Source organism: Prunus dulcis, chromosome 1 (genome assembly GCF_902201215.1).
Source record: "Prunus dulcis chromosome 1, ALMONDv2, whole genome shotgun sequence".
Lineage (NCBI taxonomy): Eukaryota > Viridiplantae > Streptophyta > Magnoliopsida > Rosales > Rosaceae > Prunus > Prunus dulcis.
The window spans coordinates 42,104,261-42,126,649 of NC_047650.1; the positions used below are offsets into that span (position 1 = coordinate 42,104,261).

Here is a 22,389-nt window from a genome sequence, read left to right on the forward strand (position 1 = left end):
AAACCTCCCACACCAAGCAAATATAGCCCGGGCAAGAGTGGCCTCTATCAAACAGGGCGAGTCCAAAGGCGAGACCAACTTGTGCTGCTGCCTGAAGGTAATGAAGTCAACAAAGAAAAAAATTGTAAAAAATTCTGAAAAATTACTAAAGAATTCAATTTTTTAATATATAAATACCTACCAATGTTCTTCACTTTCCACACCAAAACTTCATACAAATTCCTCTCCTCATATCATATTTTTATAATCTCATGTGAACAATCCATGGCAATGGGTGGGAAAAAAAAGAAAAAAAAAAAGGCATGCACTATTCACGTGACTAGTACACACCCATGCTCTTTGCCATGACAAATGGGTAGAAGTGCTCTAAATCATGTTAAATAGTACCATCTTTTAAGTGGCTTTCAAGACGTAACCATATGTAAAAGCACAAAAATAGATGTAACAAAGATAAAGCATAGCCTTAACTTATAAATTAGTGGTCTCAAGTTTGAACCTACATGACACCTCATAATTGAGACTATCACTGGCATTCAATAAAAAGGAAAAAAGATAAAGCTCCTACGTACAATAGTTTCTTAGTTGTCCTCACAAAACTGTAATATATATGCCCAATGGCAACCCACAAACTAGTGTCTTTTAGTCCTTCAAAAATAAGCATCCAAAATTCAATAATCAAGTGTTTCTGACCATCCATGTATCTGAATGCTTCAGTCTAAACTTTGGCTTACTATAAATACCTTGCAATTTGAAGTTCAAATGAATCGTGCATCTACAATTTCGTTATTTTGTTACAAGCACTGCTGGGGCAGGGAGATCTGCACTTTGAACCTCAAGCCTAAAAGTAATACTCAAGCTGATCATTTATTGCCTCTACAATTTCCTTACCATCTTTACACATATCAATTGGTGATTGGGCATGTGCTAAGGCTAGACCGCTGACTAGAGGTGTCAAATGAGTCGGGTCGAATTGGCCTGAATCATTTAGAATGGCCCAACCCATTTAGAGTTGGCTCATTAAGGTTTTGGTTCCAATTCATACTTTTGAATATTTGTTAATAACCCCGCATTAAACGGTGTAAAAACTAGATAGTAATGGATGGTATTATTTCCCACGTTTGGCTGCGTTCAATCAAATTGGACAAATGGGCGCACAAGCGAATGCATTGCCCACGTTTGCATGTATCCGAATGCTTCAGTCTAGACTACAGCTTAACAAGTACCTATTAATTTGAAGTTCAAATGTATCGTGTAACTACAATTTTGTTATTTTGAAACAAGGGATGTTGGGAAGGGAGAACTGCACATTGAACCTCAGGCCTAAGAATGAATAGTCAAGTTGATCTCCATTGCCACTACAATTTCCCTGCCGCGTTTACATGTGTCTGTCTGTGGTTGGGTCACTCCGAAGGTTAGACCGCTGGCTAGAGGTGTAAAAACGATGGGGAAAGTGGGTACGTTCTAACAATTTTGTTAAAATTTTGTTAAATATACTGCGAGAAAGGAGGTGCCATAATAATTTGTATAAGAGAATCACGTTGGTAAGCTATATAAACAATATAAAATGGCATCAACGGGATCTAATTCAGTAGAAAAAGGCTTTAACTTACAAATTAGTAGTCTCAGATTCGAAACTCCATAACTACTTAATAGTGTGTATGAGAAACTCCATTCTTCTTATAGTTTAGACTACTACTTGTATTTTAGAAAACACAATATGAAATGTTGTATTAAACAAACAATATAAAATGTCTATTTTATGTTTTTAAGAACATGTTTTTAGTATTTAGAGAATGATTAAAAAAAAAAAAAAAATCCTTCGCACAAGACAAAATGTTTAAATGGTCCAACCTCTCCAAAATTGGACAAACCAATCTAGGTATTATATATATGACAATGACTTGAAATAACTCTTCAGTCAGTGTCTAACAGTGACCCGAGAGTTGTTCAATTTTATGTCACTGTTCAACAGTAACATAACAGTTATTTTATGTCACTGTCGGACAATAACTGGATCGATTTGTCTAATTTTTGAGAGATTGAACAATTTTGTCTTCATGACCTCCATTTTGTCTTTATTATATTTAGTGGATAAAATTGGAGTGGGGAAATCCCCACTCTTAAGTTAAGTCAACAATAAATTAAAAAGTTAGGGGTCATTTAGTAAGTAACAATATCTTTACCCATACTTCTTCTCACTTCTTGTGAGTTTTACTTTCCATGATGTATGCGTACGCAGATAGTTTTAACTTTAAATAAAGAAAAATATATTTCGTGTCTTTCGCTCCTGGATTTGGGGTTCGATCGAAGCGAGAGCGCTGAGGTCCTTTGCCCCAAGTCTGAAGATCCACTGTTTGTATATATATATTTCTGTCCGAGTCACTGACTCAGTACGCATATGTCTGCCTGTCTTCATTATTCTCAACAAAAACATTCCTGAGAGTTGAGCTGAAATACCCTTCCAAGAAAAGGTACTTCCTTTCTTCTACATTTCTTTTCATTTACTTCTTCTTTTTTGGCGGTTGGGTTCTCCTTGGATCCTATGCTTCTTGGGCTTCTTTCATGGCAGCTGAGAATTTCTGGATCTGGGTTTTTAGTATTATTGCGTTTTAAAGGTATAGGTTCCAATTATGTGTAGGGTTTGAAATTCTTTGCATTCAGTTGTTCGTGTTGGTAATTTTGGTTCCAGTAAAGATTGGTTCTTTTTGTTTTCTTCCGTGGATTATTTTTTTTATTGTGATTTCGAGGTTTAAAGCTTGATGGTTTGCTTAGTTAAGAATGAATGCTAAAATTTGTGAGTTTGGGGTGTTGAAAGTTTGGGCTTTTGAGTTTTGAGCTGATAAACCCTGAATGAACTGTAGGTGTACTTCGAAATGTTGGCAATGTTCATGGTTTGATGCATCAAGTTTAGCTGAATCAGAGACGGGTTTCTATTGATTGTTTATTTTGAATTCTGTAGTTTTTGGAATATCCTGAGGCCTTTGTTGTTGGAATCTTGTGGGTTGTGACCATGCCTTCTACGCACAATCCGGGTTCTTCTTCACCTTTGACTTCATTTGGTCGCTCGATTTGGAGTCGGCGAGAACCGTTTCATTCCATTGAAGCTGATCATGAGTCCAGTGAACAGGAATTAGAGCTGCAATCATTTCAAAAACTTGTTGTAGATCTATTTCATGACTTGTCAGCTGTTAGTGCTGATGAATTGCTCTCTATTGCGTGGATTCGGAAACTTTTGGATGTTTTTGTTAGCTGCCTTGACGAATTCAGGGTTCTCTTGTTGAAAAACAAGGCACAGGTTTCTAAACCTCCCTTGGACCATTGGGCTGATGAATACTTAGATAGGAGCTTGAAGGCACTTGACATTTGCAATGCCACTCGTGATGGGATTGAGAAGATTCGTACATGGCATAAGCATTTAGAGATCATAATGTGTGCCTTAGAATCTCGAAAGAGGGCATTTTCTGAGGGCCAATTCCGTCGAGCAAGAAAGGCTTTGATGGATTTGACACTTGAAATGCTTGATGAGAGAGACTCTGGGTCTGTGTTTTCTCACCGGAACTGGTCTTTTGGGCGAAATAACCCAAGAAAGGATGCTCGTCGTCGTCAACACTCATCTGGGAACTCATCTGGGCATTCCCGCTCTCACTCATGGAGCATATCCAATTCTTGGTCTGCAGCTAAGCAGCTCCAATCAATTGCAAACAACTTGATAGCACCTCGTGGGAATGAGATTATTGCAACCAATGGGCTTGCAGGCTCTGTTTACACAATGAGTTCTGTGCTCACTTTTGTTTTGTCGGCTCTTGTGGCTGCAATTCCTTGTCAGGATCGAGCTCTTAGTACGCATTTTTCAATCCCACAGCAGTACTCCTGGGGTATCCCATTAATCTCACTTCACGAACGGATAATAGAGGAATCAAAGAAGCGAGAGCGCCAGAACTCTAATGGATTGCTGAGGGAGATTTATCATGTTGAGAGATGTGCACGCCACATGACAGACTTGGTCGATGTGGTTCAGTTTCCATTGACAGAGGAACAGAAAGTGGAAGTTGAACAAGAACTGCAGGAGTTAGCATCGATTTGTGAAAATTTTAAGAATGGACTGGATCCTCTGGAACGACAAATCAGGGAAGTATTCCGTAGGATTATGAATTGCAGAACTGAGGGTCTTGAAATTTTGAGTAGGGCAAACAATCTGGAGTAACTCAAAGTAGATAAATTTCTACCAAGAGCAGTGTACAAATTTCCGAACATATTGTTGTTTTGCATATTTCCGAGTTTGCAAGGAGAGAGGAAGTAAGATGGTGATCAGCAACAATACAGAGGTTAAACAAGCATCTTGAAAGTATTTCTTTATTTTCTTGAACAAACATTGTAACTTCTTTTTCTGGGTCTTTTGGTAAAATTATTTCTTCTTCTTTTTCTTCCCCCGGTCTGTGTGTCACAGTTTGGTTTGTATATGTTATGTTTTAAAAGTCCTATTCTAATTTACTTACATTTTTGCTCTAACTCAGTATTCTCCGATATATACATAACTCAATCGCATCTAGTTGCATTTCTGGAGTGTTTTAGCTCCTTCGGATGTGTCGTGTTCTGAAGTTCTTTGCTTTTGTTTATCATATTCATGGTCTGAGGTTCTTTGATTGTGTTAACGTTTGGATGTTAACCATAACCTTGATCTCATGGAGTTTGACATTTGTACAATATATTGTAGATTCATTGGCGTCAAACTATCATATAAACAGCCACACCAATCTGCAAGAGATTTTAAAGTCTGGCCCTCCCATTCCTAGTATCTCAACATTTTCTCCCATCAAAACCAAGTTTGTCAAATGGCCACTCCCCAGATTCCCTTATTATGTGAAATACATGTTACCCTGTGTTCATGTTTAATCTTTCAATAGGAATAGGATAATAATTGGCTGCTGAAAGAGGAGAGGATGAACTCCTCATGAAATGAAGATGTGGTCAATTGGAAATGAGGATTGGAAAAAAAAAAAAAAAAATTTAAATTTAAAAAATAAGAACCTTGAAACGTAACACCCAGAGGCAAGAGCCTCACCCAACCACCCAACAACTCGGCCACCCAGAGGCAAAAACTTGGAACTCTTTATTCAAGGAGTCTCTTCTATCAGGACCCTTGCATTGTTCCTGAAACTGCTTAATGGGAATGACGACTTCCATACCTAGCCGTTCTCTCATTAATCATAAGTTAACATGCCCTCAAGTAAAACAACACAAGCTTTTTAGGTGAAAAGGAACACACCAAGGCAATTTTACCCCTAAAATAAACAGAAAAACTTGCATGAAACAGGAATTGAATTGTTTTACTATTCCTAGCCAATCACAGAATGCCAGGTAGAAAAGTTATCACATGTGGTATACGGTGATTGGCTGGAAATAGCAAAACAATTCTATCCCCGTTTCACACAAGTGTTTCTCCTAAACAAGGGATTGATCTATTTAAAACCAATACTTTTTAAACTTTCGTATATCATTCTCATATAAAATCGTAAAGGAAGTTTAGTACGATGTACCATACTGGAGTAAAGTAACATTAGTGTTATATATTAGTCCATGGTCTAGTTCTATCTGCTTGGCCTTCGATCAGCATCAAGGGCAACCAAGCTTTCTGTAAATGAGAAGGTTATTTTCATTTTCTACAATATTAACTACAAGAGCCGGCATATGTTTGTCAAGGATCTCCCACAAGCCGTCGATTGAAGGGCATCCACCATTAGTTGTATTCAAATTAATTCAAATCCTCAGCTGTACCATGCTTCTCTTTACAAATCCACTTCGACTACTTAAAGCTATTACCACCAACAGCTAATCAGCCCTCAGACTGTTTTTCCCTTCTTCCCCTTTCCCCCTTTTTTCAGTATTTATCTACTAAACCTTTGACCGTCTTCTTGCTCCGTGCAATTCCTTTATATAACTGACTCCAGACCACATAGTAGGTACTGCATCTACCAGTGCACTGAATGCACTCTCCGAAGAACACGTGGTGATCTCCGCTGCTCTACAATAGGAATGAGGTTCTCCATGAGCTGCATGTGGAGAGAGAGAGAGAGAGAGAGAGAGAGAGTTAGATCGTTTATTAGCACTTCTAAGATTCAACCATGTATATAAGGAAGAAACGATATGAGCAAGTTCACTGTCATTATATGGTTGAATTTGATCTAAATCATGGATCACATTGCATATTGGTGTGGAAAAAAAATCCAGATGATGAACAGTTTATCTTGTCTCGAATTGTATGAGGGTAACAGATAAATAAATAGTGTTAATACAATCAGACCACTTTATAAAAGGGTAACATACAACTTAGGTTCCAGATACAGGCCCAAAGTCAACTTAATCAACATGCTCAACGCTTCAGAGATTTTGTTGATATCATCTTTTAATTGCAATTAACTCAGTTATTGAAAGACTTTTTAGTTGAATGGCCTTGTAAACGTTCATGTTCACGCACTAGGTTGAGTGCTGACACTTCTGGGTTTCCCTCATACTAATTAACTCAAAAGAACACAAATTATAATCTTCTTTTTTGGCAAAAACCACAATAACATCATGGAAAAGTACCAAAGACATTTGAACATAATGAGAAGTTAGCTGCCCTCTATTTTGAATCTATGGAGGCTGTCATGCCTATTACAGGAAGAGTACGAGCTCTCTCCCTTGTTTCTCTTGCATCAGAAAGGTTCAAGGAGGAAATGGAACCTTTCGGAATGGATTTCCGTTCATCAACAACAGGTTACATCTAAAATAATCTGAATCTTGTGCACCTAAATGATTTCTACCCATCCCATTATTACTGGTAATTATTCTGACCCTCTTCTCTCCTTCCTTGGATTATCTTTCCTCTTTCCTAGTATTGTTTGGAATTTGACCCAGTGACCTCAATATGGGTTGTAAACAGAGAGCCAAGGATCACATGAGTGGTAAATCATGTTACAATTTGTAGTAAATTCCACTGTTTTTTTAAAGCTGATAGTTTTAGAAGAATATTTATCTTAGTTTGCACTTAAACTTTGTAAGACCTCATTTGTTCATATCTAGTTATCACCAAATAAAAAGGAAACAACCAGCATTAGGGTTTAGTTACATACTACAGACAGCATGCAGAGCCTAAGAACACTATGGTTAATATTTATTCAGTCCAAATAACACAGAAACATATTGACAGCAACAAGCCCTTCATGCAGTGTTTAACGTTTAGCTACATACTACATTCAATGTGAACATTTTGAACTACACCAACATTGTGAACTAGTTGTTAAACTAGGGTTCATTTGGACTGGGACATCACAATGGGCAGCAAAGCATCAGAATAAAAGAAAAAGACTGTCATTTTATACTCCAAAGCATTAACAGTTCGAAGATTATTGAACAATGATTATCAATTTGGACACCAAATTGCCACAAGAATCATAAAAGAGCAAGATAAGTTCAACAATCAAAAGTAAATAGCAGAACCAAAAGTTGTCACATGAATTTGCATGTTACATGCATAGGCTTGAGCAATAAATATTTAGATATTTGTAACTACAATAAGCATAAAAATGGTTGCTCCAATGTATCCCCATCAGGTCATTTATTTTCCAAATATTCAAACTACCAGTCTTTCATTGTTTACGGTATAAACAGCGTAGCCGACTTAAGACTTCCACATTAAAACTCACATGAAAAATATCTCATAATTTGTCTTAAATTTCTTTATTGCAACTTCGTTTCTGCATAGATCTTCTAATTTGTTTTAAAATAGCATTATATTGTCAAGTAGAATACCCTGCTTGCTTGGGTATAAAGAACAACCCCCTATAATAAACACACAAAGACATTTCACAATTCACCAGATACATACAAATTATCATGCATTCACCCACATATTCAGCCAGATTAATATAATTATATGATTTCTCTAACTCTCTCAGCGCTTGTATTGAACATTTCATTTCAAATAGTTTGAGAAAGCAGTCATGAGACAACAAAGTACATACCCGCTTAAACCTCTCCTTCTTTTGCTCGGCCTGCATTCAGAATTCCAATATCTCAGAAAATTCAGAATAGACTATGATCTAGGCATAAACTAAAAAAAGTTACAATGTAAGAAATCATCATGCTATGCAGGGAGCAATCAATTTGCGGTCATCACTTATAAATCATCAACATTTACAGAACCCAGTTCCTTGCCCAAAACTTACGAGTCAAAAGAAACGAAGCTTTAGCCAAGGAGCTTAAAAAATGTCTCAATGTGAGAAATCAGTAACTGGTTTTGAATAGACTACAATGGTGTTCATATAATTAGAACCAAAACTGTCTTTTAAACTGAATGGTACAAGTTTATGACCAAATTTTGCAGCAGAAGATGATGTTGATGAAGAATTATACCTCTTCTCTCACTAGCCGCGCATTTTCCTCCTCTAGCTGCGTTACCAGAGATTCTAGCTCAACCGTGTAAGCCTAAAATTTCGAACAAATTAAGTTTTCAGCATGAAATTTGGCATTTCATTTCCAATAAATTCCCAACATACAAAACCAAATTGAATTTAAGAATTTTCAATAGCCAAAAGAGAATCAAACCTGCTTGCGTTCCCTGGACCTGGCAGCGGACTCTCTGTTCTTGATCATCCTCCTCTGCTTCTGCTGCGTGGCCTTATCAAGCGGAGCTTCCTGCACAGCTCTCCTCTTCCCAGCTCTCCCTCCTCCACCTCCTCCCCCGCCGCCTCCACTCGTACTCGTCGTCGTCCCGTTTCCGTACACCACCTGCCCTTGAGCAGGAGCCGGCGGCGGCTGCACCTGGAACTGCCCGTACCCAATCGGAACCCCACCGGCACCAACGGTGACGTCATCTTCCCTCACCGCCCCAGCCCTGGTGAGAAAGTCCTCCAACGTCATCTCCTCCGGTGCAGCTGCCCGCACCTGATCCCCACCGCCCTCGCCCTCCGCCGCCGCCTCCTCCACTCCCACTCCGCCGGCGACGATCTCCTTCCAGACCTCGTCCACGGTCCTGGGCTCCGCATGATGATGATTGTTGTCGTCCATGTCGTTTGTGGTGGTGGTGGTGGTGGTGGTGGTGTAGATGTTCTTGAGGATGTCGTCCATGGTCATGGATTGCTGCTCGTCGTTTTGGTCGTCGTCGTCGGCCATGAGAGTGGAGAGCGAACATATAGACGACTCTCTGTGCGGCAGATCCGAATTCGTCGTTGACACCACCATCTTCGAAGACGCCATCATCCTCGGAACCCAAGCGGATTTCCAGGCTCTACCCGCTCTGATTTGATTTGATTTGATTTCTTCTTCTTCTTCTTCTTCAGATTCTTTTTTCTTTTTTCTTTTAATTAATTAGTTTCTAGGCTCTTTACGGTTTTCTAGAATTCCAAACCAAACCAAACTAACAAACAAAACAACCAAACTCTCTGTGGACTCTTCTGTTCTGTCCGCCTGCCACACCTCACCTCACCTCACTCTATGCGTGTGTTACTTATTAGTTCTAATATCACTAACTCATCATCATTCTTAGATTTAAATTAATCATTATCCAATCATTAACAGTCGTAAATCGTGATTACTAATATGCTTGCCGATTCGCACTTAAAATCCACCATTATTGTTCTTTTAGCCGACCTAGGGCATCTCTTTAACGTCTCTACATTTACAATATCCACATTTCGCCTCTACATTTTCAATTTTAATTATATAAAAAAAAGTATTGTCGTGCGGCTAGATCATTAGAGTATTCTATTTATAAAGTATTACCGCATGGCTATACTCTTTAAATATAATTTCACATTTCACCAATAATAAAAATATGGATTTCTCTGTAGGTTTATTTTTTGAGGTGCCCTTTGTGAAAATCCCACATAAAAAATCCACTCCTATAAAGGAATTTATAAATAAAGCACTATGATGGCTTGGTAAGAGTGGTTAACAGTGGAGAGCTGGGCTAATGGACTTGGCTATAGGCTCGACTCTGATTAATAATAATTATATTAATCAAAGGCTTGGGCCTTGGGCTCTATAGAAATTTAAATAAGGCACCCAAACGAAAATAAGTTATACAGCGACCGAACTTTTAAGTTGTAAAGAGGTCCTCTTTTTTAAAAATAAAATAAATTAAAATCGTCTAGCCGAACAAGTATACTCAGTTTTTTGATTTTTTTTGTTTAAAATAGTATAGCTGCACGGCTGTACTCGGTTTTCTGATATTTTTTGCATAAAATAGTATAGCTGAACGGCTATACTTGGTTTTTGATTTTTTGTTTAAAACACTGTTCTCGGTTTTTTATTTTTTTTGCTTAAAAGAGTAGAGCCGCGCGGCTGTACTCGGTTTTTCTAATTTTTTTTAAAATATAGTATAACCGCACGGCTGTAATCGATTTTTTGATTTTTTTTCTTTAAAATAGTATAGCCTTACGGCTGTACTCGATTTTCTAATATAGTGTAGCCGAACGGCTATACTCCGTTATTGATTTTTGTTTGTTATAGTATAGCCGCACGGCTTTACATTTTTTTGATTTTTTTAAAATATAGTGTAGCCGCACGGCTGTACTCGGTTTTTTTTTTTTTAAATGTTCAAAATTGAAAAGCAGATCGGCTCTACTCGGTTTTTCTATATTTTTTTTGTTTTATATAGTATAGGCGTACGGCTATACTCCGTTTTTTAATTTTTTGTTTAATATAGTATAGTAGAACATATGTACTCGGTTTTTCTATTTTTTTTTTAAATTTCTTAATCAGACAAATTATTAATTCTTTAGTGAATAATTAGTATTAAATATTAGAATTAATTTCATTAATTTTGATAAATAGTATTTCTATTTTTCCATTTTTTGTTTAATATTTACTAAGTAAATAATAACTAAGACGTAATTACTAATCCAAGTGATTAGAAAATTGAAATCCATATTATGCTACATAAAAAGTATATCCGCTTGGCTATACGATTAAAATATCATAGGCTCTTGGGCTCTATAGAAATTTAAATAAGACACCCAAATGAAAATAAGTAATTTACTAGGACTTTTTTTTTTAATAAATATTTTTTCAACAAAAAATTCAATAAGGCACACAAAATTCAAGTGTTACACCAAAAAACAAAAAAACAAAATCTCACATGTTATTGAATAAAAATAATATATATTAATATATTATGCAGCAACCAAACTTTTAAGTTGTAAAGCTATCCTCTTTTTTAAAAATAAAATAAAATAATATAGTATAGCCGAACGGCTATACTTGGTTTTTAAAATTTTTTTTGTTTAAAATAGCATAGCCGCACGGCTGTACTTGGTTTTCCTATTTTTTTTGTGTAATATAGTATAGCCGGACGGCTGTACTCGGTGTTTTGATTTTTTTTCCTTTAAAATAGTATAGCCGCGGGGCGGCACTTGGTTTTTGATTTTTTTTTGTTCAAAACAGTATAGCCGACCGGCTGTACTTGGTTTTTCTAATTTTTTTGTTTTATATGGTATAGCCAGACGGCTATACTCTTTTTTTTTGGTTTACAATAGTATAGCCAAATGGCTGTACTCGGTTTTTGATTTTTTTTTTTTGTTTAAAATAGTATAGCCGACTGGCTATACTCGGTTTTTTATTTTTTTTATTAATATAGTATAGCCGCATGGCTGTACAAGGGTTTTTTATTTTTTTTTTTAAAAATAGTATAGCCGTACTCAGTTTTTGATATTTTTTTTGTTTAAAATAGTATAGCCTAACGGCGGTACTCGTTTTTTTTGGTTTTTTAATTTTTAAAAATTAAAAACCTGTCCCAATGAAATTTCGTCTTAAGAAATTTTTGTAACAAATAAATATAATCTTTATATGTTTAATGTTAATTAATTTTTAAAATTTTATTTTTTGTGATTAAACATATATTTTGCCTTATTTTAATCAGTTAAATTATTAATTATATTGTAATTATTATTTCTTTTGTGAATAATTAGTATTAAATATTTTAATTAACTTCATTAATTATATTACTTAATAAATAGTATTTCTATTTTCCCCTTTTTTTGTTTAATATTCACTAAGTAAATAATAACTAAGACGTAATTACTAATCCAAGTGATTAGAAAAGAGAAATCCATATTATGCTACATAAAAGGTATATCCGCTTGGCTATACGATTAAAATATTATAGGCTCTTGGGCTCTATAGAAATTTAAATAAGACACCCAAATGAAATTAAGTAATTTACTAGGACTCTTCTTCTTTTTTTTAAATAAATTTTTTTCAACAAAAGTTTTAATAAGGCACACAAAATTCAAGTGTTACACGAAAAAAAAAAATCTCACATGTTATTGAATAAAAATAATATATATTAATATATTATGCAGCGACCGAACTTTTAAGTTGTAAAGAGGTCCTCTTTTTTTAAAATAAAATAAATTAAAATAGTATAGCCGCACGGCTATACTCGGTTTTTATTTTATATTTTAAATAGTATAGCCGCGCGGCTGTATTTAGTTTTTCTATTTTTGAAAAAATTAAAAACCTCTCCCGATGAAATTTCTTTGAGGACGTTCTAATACGACACATTTTGTTCGGATAGACTTGTGCCGACGAACTTGCTTCGGAAGATTTTTTTTTTTTCACAAATAAATATAAATTTTATATGTTTAAGGTTAATTAATTTTTTTAAAATTTATTTTTAGTAAATAAATAATATCTTTGCCTTATTGTAATCAGTTAAATTAGTAATTATATTTTAATTATTATTTCTTTAGTGAATAATAATAATTAAATATTTTAATTAACTTCATGAATTATATATATTAATTCAAATTTTCTTTTCTTTTCCTTTAATATTCAGATTGAATTAGTTATGTTTTTTTAATTAATATTTAAATAGTTTTTAAATTTTTGTAATTTAATGGAATTGACAACATTGATTAACGGTAATAAACACAGGATCGAATAGGTGAAATTGGAAACACGGGACTAAATTGACCAATGTGGTGAAACACTGGAACATTTTTGTATTTAATCCAAAAAGAAATAAACATAAAATTGGCTCCGCCACTGCGGCGCACTTGAAGTCTCAGGCTTTACACCTCACAGTGGAGAATTGCAATGGAGGTTGAGTCTCAGAGGACGAAACCTGTTGCTGTTTTCATGGCCTTCGGTACCAAAGGCGATGTCTACCCAATTGCTGTAAGTCATCCTTTTCTTCCATTCATCTCTCTACCTGTTTCCGTTTGGGTCCCGGGAAAATGCAAGAAATTTAATGTTGCAAAATGATTTGACAGTTTTTTGGTGGAGTTTTTGATTCTCCGTTCTGTTTTGTGTTTTCACTTTGCAGGCCATTGCTGTGGCTTTTGCTTGTGACCAGAGACAATACGACGTCGTTCTAATCACGCATTCAGCTCATGAGGTTTGCTTTAACTTGCTTTCCAGGCTTTGAGTCGTCTGCTGATTTATGTTAGATTTTCCAAATAGGGTAAATGAAATGAAGCCTATTTAGAGAATCTAAATCTAACACCATTAAAAATGGTACACTAAAGATACCCCTTGTTCTTGAATGGTTACCAGGTAGGGTAAATTACTGAGCAAGCAGAGTTATGCCACTAGCAAACTCATTCAAACATGATATCTAGTGTTAATAGAGATACCACATTTCTCTCTCAGTAAAGCCCACAATTTTGCATTGTCCACTGTTCGGAACTCCGGTGGAGTTGCATAAAAAAACAATCATGTTTAATTGACAAATTATGCTATGTCAAATTGACACTATTTTATTTATCTTTATTATTATTATTATTATTTTGGTCAACGCATCCTTAACCTTGTTAAATAAACCCTTTCTTGTGTTAGGGGATTGTATTTTTCTGTATGGCTCAAATGCAGGTTGATGTTTGAGTTACAGAATTTACATTTTTGTCTCATACTATTGAAGGCCTTAACACTTCTTAGACGTTGCCTTTTGTTTTTGTTTTTTAGGTTTACTGGCATAGTCAGCAATCACATTTACTAAATAAATTTGTACCAGTTAAGGCTGATTTTAGTCTACAAAACTGGAATGTTGGTTTCTATAATAGAGTTTCCAAGTACACACATTACAAAAGACAATGACGTGCTTGTGTCCGCATACACACGCACACAAACACGAACACAAACACAAACACAAACACAAACAGAAACACACACACCCACACTCACTCACCCAACAAAGAAACAAGCAGCTGAAAAAAGTAATAAATAGTTGAAAATATTTCTTTGTTTGGGACTAAAACACTTAAGTGAGTGTTGTGTGATCATGGATCTCTCTCAGGGTTCAGGGTTGAGTACTTGTTTTAGTTACTTATATATGTATGGGTATGGTATGTCTTTATGCATGTATCATATAGGCTGTTTCACATACATTATGCAGATGCGAAACTCCCTCCTCATCACTATTGATATGTTGATTTCACAGTACGGTCAACACAAATCAATGACTCACAATGACCCTAAATTATTAATCATCCTAAATTGACATGGTGCAAGTCAACTTCTTATTGGCATTTTAGCTATCCACAGAATAACCAAAAGAAAAGAAACAGTTGTATGAGCATTTCCTTCTACTTTTTTTTTTGTTTGTTCTTGTTTCAGCTCCAATTCCCTATCAAACTGTGAAGAATTGATGTTAATATATTTATAAAACTTATCATACTTTTGGAAAGGTTCATCATTGCTTACTTTTTGTTTGATGTGTATTTAGCAATTTTGTTGAGTATTTTAAATTTGTTGGTTGTCACTTGTCGTGCAGAACTTAAGGTGTCACTTGGCTGAACAACATGTTTCATATCGTCCAATTTCGTCACCACCTGTTCTCTCTATCCATCAGATACATGATCCTACCGGTTCAAATTACTGAATTCTCTCTCATTTTTCTCTCAATATAGCAGAGCTTATTTTCTCTGGCTTGTTTAAAGAACAATCTAACAACTATGTAACGTTTTCTTTGGATCTTTTATCATACCAGGCTCTGTGGAGTTGCCATTTTCACTGCAGAAAAGGATGTTTTCTAGCGAACACAGACAAGAATGTTATTTGGTAGTTGAATCCATATTTGGATCTGGCCCAAGCATGGAGGGTGATTTTATTGTGATAAATTTCTTTGCTTTGGTACTTCCCATTTAAGCTTTTTCTTTGTTTTGTTTTGTTTTTTGTTTTTTTGGAAAAACTTAAGTCAAAGTATCTCTTATATAGATTAATACATTTTTGGCATAAAAGAATCAAATACAAAGCAAAATGTTTTTTTGAAAGTAAAGGGTGTTAAATATAAAAACTAGAAATCCTGTATGGTTATGTGACTTTCCATTCAAATTCTTCTCTGTCATGTATAGTACACATACATGGGATTTAATGCTTGCTTAAACATCTTAAATGTCTACATATCAACTTAGGATTATGCATGGAGAGGCCTGTTATATAAGATGCCAGGCATAGAATACATGTGTGGGACTTTTATATTCTGAATACATCCCCCCATTAGTTGTCAGATTGATCAATTTTAGTAGGGGACATCATGTGGAAAATTGGGCATAACACTTAGATGAAGAGGCTGATGATTTGAAACATTGAGATGAAAAGCTTAGAATATTCAATCTTAGATTTTTGTATTGTCAACAACTTATATACCTCGATTAGTATTAGACTCATTTAGAATTTTAGACAGTGGGTATAATAAGGTACTACCTAAATTGGTTTCACTGCGTGATGATCCAGGAAGGCTGGAGTTTTGCGGAACTTTTTCGTGTCCGTTGCATGGTTGCTGCACCTTATGTCGTTCCATACAGGTAATACATCTTCTATTTATGTTAGGGGCCACATGGAAATGTTACTGGATAACGTGTTCCACTTATCACATGCAAAGGAAAATCTGTATTTGAACATAATTGTATGAAGATACCTGAAAGCGGTATTTTACTTTACCTAAATATAATATTATATAAAGTGAGAAAGAGGTTATTCTATATCCTTGTATTATCAATATTGGGGATAGCATTCTTTTGTTGAGGTATATACAGGGAATGAAAAAAGTGAATTACTTTGTAAGAACTTTCAAGTAGGTACTAGTTTATAATGTTTTGGAGTTCTGGTTTGATCTTTTGAAGTTAATTTTTGTTTAGTTTCTTCCAGTGCACCTTCATCATTTGAGCGCCACTTTAAAAAGGAACTTCCACTTTTGTATAAATACCTTAAGGAAGCTGACATCAGCAAGGTACTTTAGTTTTTTTAGATTTACTATTTGGAAATAATGCTCGTATTTGTGGTTTTGATCTTTCTGTTATGTGTCTCATAAATTGATGGTGTACGCATCACTTACAAGTGAATTTAATTTTAGTCCTTTCTCTTCTTTATATTAATATGAGTTTGTGATCTGCAGAAATAACATTCTTCTTTTCATCTTTGTATGCACGTAGGTTTGTTGGAAAGATGTGATTCACTGGATGTGGCCACTTTTCACTGAATATTGGGGATCCTGGAGGTGTGACAATTTGAATATGAGTCCTTGCCCTTTTACAGTTAATATCTTTGACACAAAATCTCTTAATGCGTTCAGTATATTGTAACAGTTAGTCTTTACAGACCAAAATTGACAGATTAGGTTTATTTCGGCAATGAGTTCTTGACTCATTAAATATACTTTCATATCACCTGAGCTGACAATTTTCATAATCACGTAGCTCCTCTGGTTATCTTGGAACTTATGCATTTGCTTCTTTGTTAAATGCAGGATCCAGTAACAGGTCTACCCACTTGGCACGATAGGCCTCCATCTCCCCTTCTTTTGTGAGTTCTGAGTTTCCAACTTACGCATGTGAGAGTGTGTGTTGGTTATCTTTCTGCACCTATCTGCTAACTAAAACTTTTTACTCCCCGGTACTTTTGCATTCCATGACTGTTCTGGTATCCATATGGTTTTAAAGTTCCATGTATTAGTGGGCTGCATGTCATGTAAAATTCGCCAATTCCATTTCGGTCTAGTGGCAACTAGTCTCCACTTTGTTGGAGGAGGTCATGAGTTCAAATCTCATGGACGAGATAAGCCTTGCGATGGCTACAAGTGAAGATCCGAGAGGCACCACCAATAGAACGCTAAAAATCACAACTGAAAGTCAAATCTGTTTCATAATGACTAGTTGCATCAAGCTATTCAACTAAACAAATGAAATTTTATTTTTCATACAATATCTTTATGAATGGAGAATTGTTATTCTTTATACTTATTTAATTTCTTTTTGTTTTCAAGTATTCTGAAATTTTTCCTGTTATGTGACAGGTATGGATTTAGCAAAGAAGTTGTTGAGTGCCCTGGTAGCATGTTTATACAATTTTGAATATTGTACAACTTTCTTTCATGTTTGTGTTTGCTATCCCCCACAAAACAAAAGACAAAAAGAAAAAAGAAAAAAATTATACACACACCAAAAATAAAGTACATCTGTTTTGGGGTGGGGATGCAAGTTGTTTAATGCTACTAAATTCATAGGTTGATATAAGATAATTGCAAAGGTGATGGTTTTGCATATGATGCCACTAGGTAGATAATCATTCTCTGACTAACAATTTTCTCAAATCTTGTTTTATTTACTGCTCTTGCCTTAGTTTTCATTGTTGGAGCCTAGCGTTCTCAAGGAAAAGCCTATGAAATGACAGAATAATTGGTATAATTTGATAAACAGTGAAAATGATTCTTAAAAAATTTATGTTACAGCAGAATAGCTTAGATGACAATGACATAGTTATTATAACCAGAAATGGATAGCGGTCTACTCCAAGAATCTTTTCTAGTAACAGTCCATGAGCAGTAGTAGTTCCCATGAGTTCTGTGGGAGTATTAGTATACTGCATAAGTGCCAGGTCATTTTAAGTATGGTGATTTTTACTATAATCGATGCATGTGACTTCATTCAAAAAGTGATTTTCCATAATTGCTATAGCATATCCTGTCTCTTTTATTAAACAAAGTTGATCTGTTCAGTCAGATTTTGTTCCTGCTATGTCGATCTCATCTCAGTGGTTTTAGGATTCTAACAGGTTATTGGCCATCAAAAGTTCGGGTTTGTGGCTTTTGGTTTCTCCCCAATGAATGGCAGTTTTCATGTAAGCAGTGCTGTGAAATTTCAAGGATTGTTTCTTCAGGGCATCTTTACACAAAAGATGAACTGTGTTCAGCCCATGTTCACTTAGATTATTTTCTGAAGACTCCGATGCCTATGCCACCTGTTTTCATTGGCCTAAGCTCTATTGGTAGGCAAGTTCTCTCTCGAATTAATTCATTAGCAACTGCTTTAATGCATTCTTAGAAATTACAGTACAAGAGTATCAGGTTATACTCTGTGATTTAGTTGAGTTATTATATGCTCTGGTCTTGCAGCTGAGTGTGTAAATACGTAAATAGCTTTCTTCTAGTTGGACAGTTTATTCCTTACATGTTAATGCACGACAATTGTAATGTTGTACCCAAATACTGATATTGAGTGTCCCATTGTATGTGCAGCATGGGATTTTTAAAAAACCCTCAAGCTTTTCTTCGACTTCTCCAAACGGTCATGGAGATAACAGGTTACCGCTTTATCCTCTTTACAGCGGGCTACATGCCTTTAGATACCGCAATCCGAGCGATTGTTGCTGAATCATCATCATATGTGATGCACAAACAGTTTAATGACGAGTGCCTTTCTCTCTTCAATGATCGACTCTTCTGCTTTTCTGGGTGAGCATTCCAAGCTAATTTCTGCAGAATGTGTTGTGATAGGCAAATGACATTTCTATCTTAACATTTTTCGAATGTTATACAGGGCTCTTATATTGAATAATTATATAGTTATTTCTCATTATATATATATATATATATTATATCATATGCTATTGTCTACATGGATTGCACCCTCTTGGTGCTTTTTTATGACTTCTTACTACCCTATTTCTTCAAAAGGTAGTTTGCAATGCATGGCATTTGTTGGTTTTTATGTATTAGACTCTTGTGCACTAACCTTAAATGACAAGTGCAGGAACCTCTTGAAAGTTGTGCATCACTGGTTCTTATTTGGAGCTTTCTAAGATTTTGGATTTTTATTTGTTGAAAGAATAAGAGGATCATATTTTTCTATTCATCAATTGAACAAAAACCAAACCCTTATAAATCCTCCATACCAAAAATTATAATCAAATAATTCGGCAAACCATAAAAGTCACCCCAATCAAATAAACTAATTTGTTCAATCCCCTAAATTGGCTAAACCAAATTAGCTAGATTAGATCCATCATTCCTAAACCACAATGCTGTTTTTATCCTACATCAGAAACAATATTGACATCATCAGAAGCCCGTAAGGACAGTGGAACTTGCAATGTTTAGTTATTCAACCAACTGTAGCTGACATTATATGCTCTATGTCTCTCTTTAGTGGATATATTATCTACATGTCTTAAACTGTGAATTATGCTGTGCGCCTTCCCACTTTTATCCTAGAACCTGGCAACCTTTTTCCAGAACCTGAAAATATTTTCCCAATATCGTACATAAGATTTGATTATACTTAAAATTACAACTGCAGTTCTACAACATAGAATAGCTATCATGCTCTTCACCTGTTTAATTTCAAATGATTTCTAGATCAGTTATGTCCAGTCGGTTGGTCTTTGGCTACTCTTTTCCTCTCCGAATAACATTTTCTTACCTTATTGAATAGTACCATACCATACAAGTGGCTGTTTACTCGATGTGCGGCTGCAATTCATCATGGGGGAAGGTGAGAGTAGTCCAACTTTATACGTTGGCTTAAGTACCTTTTTGGTCCCTTAATGTGTATGGAATTTCAATTTTGTCTGTGTTGCTCTAATCAAATATATTAATTTTTTCTTCTTTCAAGTTACTTCAATGTAATATCAGTCATGGATGATGTAATTCTGTAAACCAAGGCAAATGGAAGTTAATGGGATGTCAAGATTTTGGGCTGATGTGGCTAGACATACTGTTAACATTTTAGACTTTTCGATATAAGAAACATAGATTTTATGTTTCAGAACTTTAGAACATCGTTTATGTTCCGAGGGGGAACCACTTGGACTCCAGCCGTCCATCAACAGCTCCAGCATCTACAGCATCACCATTACACCATACAGAGTCGTCTGCTTGAAACCTCAGCTCCACTATAGCACCAGCATACCTGAATCATGCTCAGCTACCCAAATTATTTCCATACTGATTCCTTTTCACCAGGGCATTTCTCATATTATTGAAAAACTTTCAGTTACATAGTACTCAACTCCAATATTTGAATCTCTTCAAGAGACCCATATGTGGATTTTCCTTGGCATTGTGGGTTTTTGGGGTTTTCAGAGTCTAGTGGTTTCTGGTTTTTGAGTTCAAAAGAGAAGAGAGGGGAGGGGGAGAAAATAAAAGAGACAATTCTGGCAGCAGCAGTGACAGAAAAAGGAGGATTTCTAATTATAGTGCAAGAGGAGAGGGTGAGGGAACACAGTGAAAAGGTTCCAGTCTGTCAACATTGTCTACTGTGTCCCCAAACCCATCCGTAAGTTATTTATTGTTGTCGTATATTAGCAGCATATTTGGCCATCTTAGCATGAGAAACTTGACACCAAAAGCTTCCGTCTGCCCTCAGTCTCTGCCTCCATGGTTGGGACTACATTGAAATAGAAAATTAATGTATGTGATTGGATCAATTAAGATAACATGAATGAAATTGAAATTCCTTACAACTTGAAAGACCAGGGGATTTCAGCCTTTTTTTTTCTTTTTTTTCTTTTTTCTGACATAACATTTTAGGAAATACTTAACTAGCAATGTATTTACTATTCGTTTTCTGTAAATGTGGAAGTAGTGGCACTACTGCTGCAGCACTACTTGCAGGAATCCCACAGGTTAGTTCTGGTAGTACCATATTTTTGCTTCTTTATATATATTCGACCTTTTAACATATATTGTATTTCTCTTGATCAAGTATATCAGTAGTAACAATGAAGGGTCTCTCTCTCTCTCTCTCTCTCTCCCCTGTAACATACATGATGCAGAAAAGTAATTTATCTCAGATGGCAGGTAGTATGCCCATTTCTGCTAGATCAGTTTTATTGGGCTGAAAGAATGTTCTGGCTTGGAGTAGCACCAGAACCATTGAAAAGAAGCCACTTACTTCCAGAAGAAAGTGATGAAAAAATAATCCAAGGAGCAGCGAATTTGCTATCCAGGGTCATACATGATGCATTATCTCCCAAAATTAGAGAACACGCTGTAGAAATTTCTAAGAGAATATCTCTTGAGGTAATTCTTACTTTTGAATTATGAACGTAATAATTGTTGGTAGTTTCACAGCACTATAATTTCAAATGGATTTGGTGGAAAGGGGGAGGAAGAGGAATGGGGAGGGGACTTTTAGTTTTGTTAGTGTGCAACATGTTTGTTTAAGTTTTTCGATGTTCGATGTGGTATGTGTAACATGTGATGCCATTCGATGTATATACAAATTTTAATGGTATAGGTTACCCTTTTCCTTCGAGAAGGCACTGAACTCTTATGGGGGATGCAGCTTTCTCTGCTAGAGATTAATTGATGGTGGCCTGTCAAAAATCAATCTACACTGCATGGGAACGTATAACATGTACCTTCTTTGCATATCTATTAGGTTGGATCTTCCTAGTTTCATAAGTGTTGATAATTTGGAGATTTGGGGACCCTTTATTTTGTTTTAATCTAGTTCTACAATTAGAGTTGAAATTTCAAATTATAGTCTTAGTACCCCATTCTAATAAGAATGAAAAGTAGAAGGAACTATTGGCATCCCAAAACTATTTGTGTTTATTCTCCGAAAATTGAAAATATGAATAGAAGGTGCTACTAGTCTAATTTACAAAATGATGTTTTACTTTTCAGGATGGAGTCTCCAATGCTGTTCAATATATCAAGGAAGAGATTGGTTGTTCAAGCTGATTATTTGGAATCTGTTTCATTGACATTCAACATGGTTTTCGGCAATGCAGACAGTCCAGATTCTGAAAATGGCTGTTTGGAGGGCGGCATGTGCACGATTGGGACAGTCTGCTTTAGAGAATTGTTCTTTTGTAAAAAGACTCTTCTAATCTAAATGGGATGGATTAGATGCAAAATATTACTAGCAATGTCTTGCTTTTGCAGAAAGAAAGCTTGTCCTATTTAGTAATCGAGCATGAGACAAGAAAAATCAATTGATTTAGAGAACCTTCTTTGTCAACTTAAAAGAGCCTGCGAGGTGAAATGGTCATTTCCAACATACTTTTGACTCCTTATGCCAATATGTCGTTTCAGTAACTTTTTGGGGTGCCTTCACTTACATGTGCAAGGATCAGCGCTTATGATAGTTCTTAATAATCTTGTATTTGTATAATATAGTTATCAAT

At 35.5% G+C, this 22,389-nt stretch overlaps 3 protein-coding genes across 7 annotated transcripts; 2 read left to right on the forward strand and 1 right to left on the reverse strand.

Annotated features, from left to right (window-relative positions):
- Positions 1 to 2,242: 2,242 nt before the first annotated feature.
- LOC117616292 (UPF0496 protein 4-like) lies at positions 2,243 to 4,509 on the forward strand. Of its 2 annotated transcripts, none has more exons than XM_034345553.1 (2): positions 2,243 to 2,471; positions 2,862 to 4,509. In XM_034345553.1, the coding sequence occupies exon 2, from the start codon at positions 3,011 to 3,013 to the stop codon at positions 4,202 to 4,204; it is 1,194 nt and encodes a 397-aa protein (XP_034201444.1). In that variant the 5' UTR covers positions 2,243 to 2,471; positions 2,862 to 3,010; the 3' UTR covers positions 4,205 to 4,509. The 2 variants fall into 2 exon arrangements, with proteins under 2 accessions (XP_034201444.1, XP_034201445.1); XM_034345554.1 differs by having other exon boundaries at positions 2,960 to 4,509.
- A 970-nt stretch (positions 4,510 to 5,479) lies between these two features.
- On the reverse strand, positions 5,480 to 9,469 carry LOC117615045 (bZIP transcription factor 12-like). Its single transcript, XM_034344022.1, has 4 exons — positions 8,587 to 9,469; positions 8,395 to 8,466; positions 8,004 to 8,033; positions 5,480 to 6,050 (listed from the first exon to the last, which is right to left on the reverse strand). The coding sequence occupies exons 1-4, from the start codon at positions 9,238 to 9,240 to the stop codon at positions 5,970 to 5,972; spliced, it is 837 nt and encodes a 278-aa protein (XP_034199913.1). The 5' UTR covers positions 9,241 to 9,469; the 3' UTR covers positions 5,480 to 5,969.
- Positions 9,470 to 12,976: 3,507 nt separating this feature from the next.
- Positions 12,977 to 22,300, forward strand: LOC117638080 (sterol 3-beta-glucosyltransferase UGT80B1). 4 transcript variants are annotated; one of them, XR_004587264.1, is made up of 15 exons: positions 12,977 to 13,158; positions 13,307 to 13,378; positions 14,753 to 14,846; positions 14,969 to 15,111; positions 15,715 to 15,785; positions 16,129 to 16,210; positions 16,413 to 16,514; positions 16,727 to 16,782; positions 17,273 to 17,307; positions 18,031 to 18,247; positions 18,494 to 18,709; positions 19,689 to 19,748; positions 20,838 to 20,880; positions 21,049 to 21,277; positions 21,887 to 22,300. XR_004587264.1 is itself a non-coding variant. In XM_034373173.1 (15 exons), the coding sequence occupies exons 1-15, from the start codon at positions 13,078 to 13,080 to the stop codon at positions 21,941 to 21,943; spliced, it is 1,551 nt and encodes a 516-aa protein (XP_034229064.1). In that variant the 5' UTR covers positions 12,977 to 13,077; the 3' UTR covers positions 21,944 to 22,300. The 4 variants fall into 4 exon arrangements, 2 of the variants coding, with proteins under 2 accessions (XP_034229064.1, XP_034229073.1); XR_004587267.1 differs by having other exon boundaries at positions 20,841 to 20,880; XM_034373173.1 differs by having other exon boundaries at positions 21,056 to 21,277.
- The last annotated feature ends 89 nt before the right edge of the window (positions 22,301 to 22,389 follow it).